This window comes from Echinops telfairi, unplaced genomic scaffold (genome assembly GCF_000313985.2).
Source record: "Echinops telfairi isolate 266 unplaced genomic scaffold, ASM31398v2 ScPeMD7_5;HRSCAF=22, whole genome shotgun sequence".
In the NCBI taxonomy this organism is placed as follows: Eukaryota; Metazoa; Chordata; class Mammalia; order Afrosoricida; family Tenrecidae; genus Echinops; species Echinops telfairi.
In genome coordinates, this window is record NW_022103901.1 from 18,556,867 (window position 1) to 18,568,240 (window position 11,374).

The following is an 11,374-nucleotide window of genomic DNA, read 5'->3' on the forward strand; positions in this document are numbered from 1 at the left end:
AGAAAACAGATTGAATAAGTATGAAGAAAGGACACTTCTTATGGTTTTAAACCAGTAGCCCCTTGTTCTATCAAAAATGACTGCCTCTTGGTCTATGTACAGGTTTTGCATGACCATCTATAGAACAGAACATGGCACCTGGGCTTCTTGGAAGAGACACTTGATTGCAGTTTGAACAATGGGGTCGGTGAAGCTATCTATATCCCTGTATCCTTTTCTATGTACATTTTTCTTAGGAGCTTTCGAGTTGCTTCCAACCCAAAATGACTCTATGCACAGCAGAACTAAGCACTATTCAACCCAGTCCTGGATCACCCTCACAATCGTTATGTTTGAGACGATTGTTGCAGCCTCTGTGTCACTCTGTCTCTCCGGGGTCTTCCTCTTTTTCACTGCTCTTCTGCTTTACCAAACATGGCGACCTTCCCCAGGGCTAAGTCTCTCCTGACAACATATCCAAAACACATAACAACAAAGAGTACAAGAAGAAAATATTTTGAAAATGATTGTGGTGATGATTGTACAAATATTTTTAATATAATTGAATGATTAAATTGTATGACATGTGAAATGTGCCCCAATAAAATGATAGCACAATAATTTTTAAATATAATGAAAAATAATAAAATTAAAAGTCTAATTTAAAAATTATGCTCATACCGAACCTGTGCATAGATCAAGAGGCAGTTGTTAGAATAGAAAAGAACAGGATACTGCATGATTTAAAACCAGGAGAGGTGTGCATCAGGGTTATTTAATTTCACCACACTTATTCAATTTGTTTGCTGAACAAATAATTCAAGAAGTTGGACTATATAAAAGAATATATATATATACCTTCTAGGATTGGTTCCACCTGATAATATAACTGAAATGTGTAGACAAAGTCTCACCATTCTCACTTCTAAGGAGCATTCTGGCTAGATTACTTCCAACACAAGAGATGGAAGTTCAACATATCTTTTGGACACAATGTAATCTGTAACATCTCTTATCTAAAAATTATCTGCTTTAGCTCTGAAATGAAGTTAGTTTACACATTTGAGTTAACTTTTCTATGCAGTGTGAAGTATGGATCAACTTTAGCTCCTTTAAATATGGTTGTATGGATGTTCCAGCACTATTTGATTAAAAGACTGCTGATATGTAAAGAACAAACTCACCTTGCTCGCCAAATATTTACCAAATTTGAAATCTTAAAATGATTTTTATTTTATTTCTTGGAGAATATTTTTATATACTACGTAAAATATTAGTACTCCACTTATCAATCAGTGGCTACAAACCTAGGAAAGATGGCATAGGATTGGGCAGTTTTACATTCAATTGTATCCAGATTCTCACTGCAAGTGGGAACCCCTTCAACAATACCTAACAACATCAAATGGAGCAATGACAGAGATTCTCTCACTTAAACGACTTTATACTCTCTCCCAGAACATGATCTGGAAGTAGAAATGCATTTGACACACAATCAGAGGTGAAGGTGTTCCTCAATTGTGAACCCGAAGAGATACAGGCCTGGAGAACTCGAGCTGCTGGCCACAAAAGTAAACACAGAAACAGAGCATCTCACCTGCGCCGTATCGCAGAGCTTTCCCACTTCAGGGGGGCATCGACTTCTTAATTAATTTGAGTTTGAAAAAAATAGATAAACAGACTGACAAACTAATTCTCTTTTGATTCTCACCCACAGAAATTAGATCTGCATAAACCATTAGTCCATTTACAGAAATATCCAATGGTTAGACCATAAAAATAAAATTTGCAACAATTGCTTACAACAACTGGGAATAACTTATTGGCTGTAAATGTACCAAAACCAAAATGGAAACACAAAATTAGTCAAGAGGAAAATTAAAACTAGAAAAAAAAAAGAATTCTGACTAAATTCTATTGGTGCTTTGGACTCATCCAAGAGCAAAGACAAGACACTGTGCGGCTTGAAATACGCAGGAGGCTGACTTCTCTGTCAGCGATGCTTACCTGGCTCTGGTAGATGAATTCACTGGGCACGTAGCTGCTACTTCCAGAACAGTTAAAAATACTTCTCAAACAGAATAAAAACCACACATTTGTATAGATATGGAATGAATGTGGTCTAAAATATTCTATTTAACTAATAAAAGAATTGACCTCCATTATAACTAATTCTAGTGTATTCAAAGAAACACACCAGAGTATTGATCAAGAACATCGAAATCTATATAGAAAAGGAGACAAAACTGGTTTTATTACAGCATGAGAGCAAGAACGATTGAACTGCTATTCAATGAGGCACTGTGTGTGTTAAAATGGGCGGAAGAGCTAAAAAAAAAAACAGAGCAAAGTCAGAATCAGATAACGCACAGGAATAATTTTTGACTAAAATCTACATTTATTCCTACAATGGTAAACAAGTAGAAAGTTAAGGATTCCTCTGTTCATGGACATTGCTAGGTCCCTGATCTGGTAAAAGCCAAGTGGATACCAATGACTGGTCTAGGTGTCACAAGTGTAGGCATCACAAATCTAGGTGTCATAAAGGGTGCTCCTGACCAATAAAGGGTTAGAGCAGGATGACATAATGAGCAAGAGTTAGCACTAGCATCTTCAGAGCCTTGAGACAGATGGAGAATTGAACTGGGTAAGCCAGTCAAGAAAAACCTACCTAACACCATGGGTGGCAAACGGACACATCAGAACCACTACAGAAACAAGAAGACGACTGGTGGTTGCCATGCACAAGTTAACCAGAGGCTTTCTAATAGCTGCATATATCATCTTCTGCAACAGGGTAACTATGGCCACCGTCTGTCTCCATCTACACCTGATTTCCTCACTGCCATTCTGGAGTATCTGATGGACAGCATCCTGGAGCTGGCTGACAATATGGCCCGCGGTGACAACAAAAGACACATCACTCCACAACATGTGGACATGGCCATATACAACCACCCTGACCTCAGTCGCCTGTTCAAGAATGTAGCCATCACACAGGTCACTACGATGCCCTGGCCCAGAGAAAAATGATGGGTGGGCCCCAAAGCCCAGCAGGACCCCTGACAGTCCCAAATCAGAGGAAAACTTTCATAACTGAGGAAGCCTCGGTTTTGTTCCATCAACAATTTTGATTAAAGCTTAAATATATAAGTATGTGTCTGACTGCTTTCTAGTTCCGTCGCTTTGACGTCAAGGTATATGGGAAACACCCAGGTGGAAAAGCCCTCTATCGCCTGTCGGAGGTAGAGAAGATGATGGTCAGCATGCTTGTACTGGTGAATTCAGAGCAGAGCAGTTTCTAGCGGTGGCTGTGTCGGGAGTAATGTCTGGTGGGGAGCTGGCTGAGTTGAAGACATGCAGGAAGCCAAAGTCTTAGGTAGCCATGATGTAGCTGGGAATTTCTTTGACAGGCTAGAGTACCTAAAATGATGGTAGTAATGGAGGTGACGCTGAAGACCAGGGCTGAGTGCTTTTGTGGAGTGGATCCCTCAAAAATATATATGTATGTTGAAACTCTAATCTCTCTACCCAGGGATAGGAAACCTGGTAGCAGTGCTGGTTAGCTCATTTGGTAACTAAAAGTTTGACAGTTCACACCCACATGCTAATCTCTGAGAGAAAGATATGACAAGTTTTCTTCTGTAAGGATTTGTTTTGGAAACCCTGAAACAGTTATGCTCTGTCTTATAGGGTTGTTATAAGTCAGAATCAACTGGGTGACATTTAAAAAAACCTAAACCTGTAGGTATAATGAGCTCATCTTCCATTATGGAATACATTCAATAATTTGAGGTCATAGCAGGTTTAGAGTGTATCTTAAACCTAATCACTTCTGAGTTACAAGAAAATAAAAACTGACCCAGACATACACAACAGGAAAGCCTGTTGCTATCTGACAGAAGCAGATGAATCGACAAGCCCAACAACTTCCAGTGTTTCCACTTATTATAATCTGAACTACACACATAAGAACCTTCCCAAAATTCATGCTCGGACTTCTGACTTCTATCCTCCAGAACTATGAGAGCATAAATATCTGTTCTTTAAAACCAGACATTTTATGGCATTTCTGTAAAAACAGCAGAAAGAAATTAAGAGACAATTTTTTTTTAACCCATCATAGGGAACATGGCCACCATTTGTCTGTCAGTTTGTCGTTCTGTGGTGGCTTGTGTGTCGTGGTGATGCTGGAATGTCACTGGTAGTTCAAATACCAGCAGGGTCACAGTGAACAGGTTTCAGCAGGGCTTCCCCACTAAGAGCAGACTATGAAGAAGGAACGGGCTGTCTACTTCACAGGAATTACCACGGAAAACTCTATGGATAGCATCGAAATATTGTCAGATACAGAAAACCTCATGGGAAAAAGCGGAACACGACAAGAGACAGTGCTACAAGATGAGCCTCTCAGGTGGAAAAGCCCTCAAAACATCACCGAGGAAGAGCAACCTTCCCAAAGTGGAATCAGCCATAATGATGTGAATGAAGCAAAGTATGTGGTTACAAAGCCTTCAGGACCTTCATTTGCCAATGGGGCACCACTGAAAATGAAAAGAAACAGCTGGAAACATCAATTAATACTAGAATTTGGATTGTACGAAGTATGAACCTAAGAAAATTAGATTGATAAAATATGAAATGGAACACATAAAGAACAACATTCATCGTTAGTGAGCGGCTAAGGAATGGCATTGGTCATTTTGAATCAGGAAATAAAATTGTTTACTATTCTGGGAATGAAATAAGAAGAATGGCTTGGCATTAATCATCAAGAAAAATGTTAAGCTCTATCTTGACGTACAGTGTTGCCTGTGACAGCATCATATCTATCCACATTCAAGAAAATCACATCAATACAGCTATTATTGAAATTTATGCACCAACTTCCAAAGCGAGTGATGAAGACGTTGAAGAAATCCAACAAAATGTTTGGTCTGAAATTGATCAAACATGAAATAATTGGTGTGTGGAATTAAAACATTGGAAACAAAGAGGAAGGAACAATAGCTTCAAAGTATGGCTTTGGTGATAGAAATGAAACCAGAGATCACATGATAGAATTTTGAAAGATCAATGAATGACTCCTTCATCACAAATACCTTTGTTCAACAATACAAAAGTTAAATATACACATGAACTCCTGATGGGATACAGAGAAATCAAATTGACTGAATTCATAGGAAGAGACCATGAAGAAGCTCATTATCAGCAGATAAAAAAGCAGGCCAGGGTCTGACTGAGGAACAGAACATCGATCACACATCGGTAAGTTCATATTGAAGCTGAAGAAAGTTAAAGCAAGTGCACGAGGAGCAAAAATATGGCCTCGAGTATATCCCACATGAATTTCAAGAACATCGCAAGAAAAGGTTTGATACATTGAATGCTAACGACAGAACTATGAGATCATGAAGGACATCATACATGAAGAAAGCAGAAGGTTATTAAAAAGATAAGAGAGAGAGAAAAGATCAAAGTCAGAGACTCTGAAATCTCTCTTAATCATAGACTAGCTAAGACACATGGATGAATGATAAAGTCAAAGAGATTAACAGAAAAGTTCAAAGGGCAGTTCAAGAGACAAAGTAAAACACTTTAATGACCGCAGAGTTAGAAAATCAGAAAGGAAGAACAGGCTGAGCCTATCTTAAACTCAAGAGGAAAAAAAAAACCCCGAGCCTTGAGTTGCAATATTGAAAGATCGATAGACAAACTACTTATCGATGTAGCAAGCATCAAAGAACATGGAAAGAATACACAGTTGCTATACAAAAAAAAAATAGTAACACTCAACCATTTCTAGAGGTGCAGCATATGAACAAGAACCTAAGGCACTGAAGGAAGAAGTTCAAGCTGCACTGAAAACATTAGGCCAACATAAGGCTCCAGGAATGGATGGCATGCCAATGGAAAGGTCTCAACTAGCTGAGGAAGCCCTGGAAGCACTGGCTCATCTATGTCAGGAAATTTAGAAGGCAGCGGCATGCCCAACTGACTGTAAGAAATCCATATATGTACCTGTAATACACACATGTATTTTGAAGACAGGTGACCCACCAGAATGCTCAAATCATAGAGCAGTACAATGAACATGGCATGCAAGTGCAATTTTGCTGAAGATCATCTCACAACCATTTCAGCAGTACTTTGACAGGGAACTCACTGCCAGAGGCTTGTGCTGATCTCAGAAGAGGACAAGGAACAAGCAGTATCATTGCTGACATCAGATGAAACTTGCCTGAAAGCAGAGAACAACAGAAAGATACTTACTTTGTTTTAATGATTATACTAAGGCATTGGATTGTGTGGACAGCAACAAACAATTGGTAGCCTTGAGAAGAATGGGAATCTCAGAACACTGCATCGTGCTCATGTGGAACCTGTATACGAATCAAGAGTTGTGCAAACAGAACAAGGGCATACTTCATTCATAATTTAAAGTCAGGAAAGATGTATGTCAGAGTTGCCTCCTTTCACCATATTTAGGCAATATGTATGCTGAGCACATAATCAGAGAAGCTGGATTATAAGAAGAAGAATGTAATATCAGGATTGGAGGACAGCTTGCTAATAATCTGTGTTAGTATACAGATGACACAACCTTGCTTGCTGAAAGTGAGGACTTGAAGCCCTTGCTGATGTGGCTCAAGTTTTGCAGCCTTCAGTATGGCTTACAATTCAATGTAAAGGAAACCCAAATCCTCACACCTGGACCAGTAGGTAACATCATGGAAAACAGAGACAAATTGTTGTTTTCAAAGATTTTTGTTTTGCTTTGATTCACAACCAATGCTCATGGAAGTAGCAGTCAAAATATCAAAGAACTCATTGCAATGGGTAAATCTGCTGCACAAGAACTATTTAAAGTGTTGAAAAATAAAGATGTTACTTTGGGGATGTAGGGGCTTCTGATCTGGGCCATGGCATTTTCAATCACCTCATATTCACGAAACCTTGGATACTGAATAAGAAAGACCAAAGAAAAACCTATGCATTTGCATTAGAACGCTCATGGAAACAATGGAAAGTACCGTAAACTGCCGCAAAGAACAAACAAATCTGTCTTGGAAGAAGTACAGCCAGACTATCCCTCATGTACAAGGATGACAAGACGTAGTCTCATGCGAGTGCTTTGGATGTGTTGTCAGGGAAACACCAATCTCTGGAGAAGAACAGCATGCTGGGTAATGTAGAGGGGCAGTGAAACAAACTAAGACCTTCAACAAGATGGAGTGACACAATGGCTGCATCAATGGCTTCAAACATAAGAACGATTCATTGTAAGGATGGCGCAGGGCTGGGCAGTGTTTCATTATTTGTATATTGGGTCGCTATGAGTTGGAACCAACTCAAAGGCCCCTAACCAGGGACTCTCTAAAGGTCAGGCAGCAATAGGAGTAGAGGTGAAGACCTGTGCTGCATTTCCCAATAAATAAGGTTTACTTACGCTTGCTTACTTACTAATTGGTAGTGAAATTTTTCAACCTCAAAGATTCTACTTCTAGATACTAGCATTTCTCTTTGAGTCTCTGTGCACCTTCTTACAGAATCAAGGCCTATTTACAGATTTATTATCTTTGACGGATAGAGGACCAGTTAAAATTGTTCACTAAGTAAAATGGGCTTTACCTCAAACTCACCTGCAGCCCTTGGACTTAAGAGTGAAACTTCCTAGCATGAGGGGATGCAGATGACTCCTCTCCCAAGGGTTAAAAGTGGCAATGGTTGGACTTTGCTTCCCATCTCTTGCCTTGAGCGTGCCCAATGAATGGCCCCTGGACTACTATACATGTGAACAATTACAATGCTCTCCTTTCTTTATTATAATATGCATTAATCTGATAGGTGTGGTTCTATCACTCTCAATTAAAATTATTGAAAGCTTTACCCCATTACCAACTCCCACTGTGTGTGTAAATAGTGTCTAGGCACTTAAGAACTTAATCTGTATAACTCAACAACTCATGGATTGAGGCTCATAGCCAGCTTATGCTTATATAATGTCCTTTTCTCAACAGTGTTGTCAATTGTATATCATAGGCTAAATTAATGACACTATCAACAGAATTAATTTATGCCCAGGGGACTGATTGATAATGTTCTTTAACATAAAATGATAATGATGTTTCTAAAATGAGCCAGAGATGTATATATGATGGGGTAGCCCCCCAATATGGAACTTTTTATTCAAAGTTATGTATTTAATGTTTTTTTACAAAACAAGTTTACAGAGAGGTAGAAGGCAAGATGACAACCGAGTAACATACACCAGAGGGACTCCACGGTAATCAATGCAAGAGAGTCACTGAGAGGGATACTCTACTCTTCCTGGTCACAGGAGGAGCAGCATAATGATAAGCAGACTCAGAGCCACTAGGTTTTAAAGAGCTTCTGGCTTACCATTGCAGTGGCCGGCTGGGGCTAAGCTTTAACCCTGCCACAGTTGTGCCGGGCTACCTCGGCAGGCCCGAAGGCTTTACTTCAGCAGCACAACAGATGCCACAGCCTCTGAGTAGTTTCTAAAACTACTACAATAAAAACCCCCAAAGCTCCACAAGAGGAGTGCTGGAAATGATAGAGGAATATGGCAGAGTGGCAAGATACAAAATTAACAAACAGAAATCTATTAGATTGCTATATACATTGGATGAAATCATGGAAGAGGAGATCAAAAGGGTAGTACCCTTCACAATAGGCAAGCTCAAATGGAAACATCTCAGGATATACATAACTTAAGATATATATATTTGTATGAGGAACAGTATTACAAGAAACCAAAAGTGTACTCCACAAATGGAAAAGTATCCCATGCTCATGGGTCAGAAGACTCAATATAGTAAAGTTTTCAATCCTACCCAAGGCACTATATACATTTAAAGCTATACTGATACAAATACCAAGATCTTTCTTTCAAGGCATTGGAAAAACTGACTACCAGCATCACATGGAGAGGGAAGAAGCCCAGAATTAACAGAGAACTCCTTAAGAAGAAGGACAAAGTAGGAGGGCTTGATTTACCTGACTTTATGACTTATTATATAGCCACAGTGGAAAACTGCATTATACCAAAGGTATAAAGACACATGCTCAGACCACTGGAAAAGAAAATCCAGAAATAAAAACATCAGCATCTAGACAACTGATCTTTGATAAGGGCAAAAAATATATATCAAATGGAAGCAGATGTTCTCTTCAACAGTGGTCTGGAAAAAACTGATATCTTCCTGCCCGAACTGAAGCAAGACCCTCACCTCACTCCATGCACAAGAATAAAGTCGAGGTGGCTCACAGACCTTGAGGTAAAACCCCACACTATTAGGGCCATCAACAAGAGAATTGTGACACACCTAAGAACGTTGGTGTCGGGAAATCCACAGGCTATGGGAAATAAGGAAGGACACAAACACAGAGGAAGCACAAATTGACAAGTGGGGTCTACTGAAGATAAAACACCTGTGCGCATAGAAAGACTTGGCCGGGGGAATAAATAAGAGAGCCCACAAAGTGGAAAACATCTTTCACAATGACACATCAGACAAAAGGCTTATTACTAAAATCTACAATATTCTGCTAGCCTATAACAAGAATAAAGCAAAGAACTCACTGAGGAGGTGAGCAAAAGACCTGAACAGAAGTTTCATAAGGGTGGAAATCTGTCTAGCCAATAAACAAATGATAAAATGTTCCCGATCCTTAGGCATAAGGGAAATGCAAATGAAAACTACTATAAGATACCATCTAACACCCTCAAGGATAGCCCAATTCAAAAAAATCAGAAAGCAACAAGTGTTGGAGGAGCTATGGTGAGGTAAGAACTCTTATCCTCTGCTTGTAGTCCTGTAGGTATGTGCAGCCACTATGGAAATTATTTGGGTGATACCTAAAACAAATGTAAATCGAGCTACCATATGATCCAGGATTCTGCCTATTCTCCCATATACCCAGAAGAAGTAAGAAATAGACTAAAGGCAGATATTTGCACTCCAATGTTCCTTGTGGCTCAGTGCACAAACATGAAGAATTGGAAACAATCTAAATTTCCATCAACTGACCAATGGATTAAAAAACTGGTCTATACATGCAATGTAGTACTTACTGTGCAGCCCTAAAAAGCAGTGGTAAATGCATGAAACATCTCATTTTACACTGCGATTCCATTCTTGGAAAAAATTTTCAAACTCATCCACTTGGATTGCTGATAGCACCACCCTCATTTTTTTCTTCACCTCTTTTACATCATCGAATTGCTTTCCTTTCATATCCCTCTTATTCTCAGAAACAAAAAAGAAGTTGCTTGGAGTGAGGTCAGGTGAGTAAGGTGCGTGGGGCAAGAGAGGTATGCTGTTTTTTGCCCCAAACCCGGTGTACTGAGATGGCTGTGTCAGAAGGTGCATTGTAGTCATGGCAAAACCAGTCTCCCATCTGCCGCAAATCAGGCTGTTTTTGTTGTACACTGTTATGCTATCTTTTCATAACCTCTAAAGAGGAAGCTTGATTAACTGTCTGACCTGGCGGAACGAACTCCAAATGCATTGCAAGTCGATATTTTCGTCTGTTTGGGAAGTTGATGGATGTCCATAATGAGGTTTGTCATCAATCGACATTTCACCTCTTTTGAAACAAGAAACCCACTCATACATTTGAGTTTTTACCATAGCACTGGCCTTGTAAGCTGTGTTCAACATCACAACAGTTTGTGTGGCATTTTTCCTGAGCAGGGAACAACATTACACAGCCGCAAACGGTTTTCTTAAATCAGCCATCACAAAAAAATGAGGCTTGAGCAAAAATGCTTTCATGAAAAAATTCACTGTGATAACCTTCCCAGGCAATGCCACTGAGTGCACTAACTCAGAGCAAGTTGTTCAATGCTCACCCAGCGGGGAAAATGCATACTATGCAAGCTCCACCCAGTGGGGCTTTTTTCCATTTGTTTTTGGTGGGTGGGGAGTATTCCTTGTATACCATAGATATACGAATGGATTATGGGTTTTTACTTAATTCTAGCCACCATCTAAGAACAATTTGTTTTTATGAAATGGCCCCATTTAATGTTCATCCTCATGAAGAGATTATTGAAGATATAGAAGTTATACCAAAGTATGGTGATGATACGAGAAGGTGCCTGGCTATCAGAGAGAATAGCATCTGAAGCCTTGAAGGCTTGTCTTCAAATGAGCATTCATCTAAATGAGGCATCAATTAAATCCATGTGGAAGAAGCATACCAGCGTGTGTGGTCCAAGGACTGTAAATAATAAAACCCAGCTCTGAAGGACGGAATGGTATGGGAGCTTACATTGTGAACACCTGGTTGCAGAAGGCTGTGGATGACAGTAGAAACACAAAATCCATCTGCAGTGTTTACACATGGATGAAGCCTCAGGTGTATC

At 39.5% G+C, this 11,374-nt stretch overlaps 1 protein-coding gene across 1 annotated transcript; it reads left to right on the forward strand.

Moving 5' to 3' along the window:
• Positions 1-2,294: 2,294 nt before the first annotated feature.
• LOC101650349 (histone H2A-like) lies at positions 2,295-3,079 on the forward strand. Its single transcript, XM_045284958.1, has 2 exons — positions 2,295-2,345; positions 2,632-3,079. The coding sequence occupies exons 1-2, from the start codon at positions 2,295-2,297 to the stop codon at positions 3,010-3,012; spliced, it is 432 nt and encodes a 143-aa protein (XP_045140893.1). The 3' UTR covers positions 3,013-3,079.
• Positions 3,080-11,374: the final 8,295 nt, after the last annotated feature.

What these genes read in the sequence shown, in the direction of transcription:
- LOC101650349 (XM_045284958.1), top strand. Translation starts at nt 2,295, where the DNA reads ATGGGCGGAAGAGCTAAAAAAAAAAACAGAGCAAAGTCAGAATCAGAT. An exon ending in CAAAGTCAGAATCAGATAAC is followed by an intron (nt 2,346 to 2,631) that starts GCACAGGAATAA and finishes GAACTGGGTAAG; the next exon opens with CCAGTCAAGAAAAACCTACC.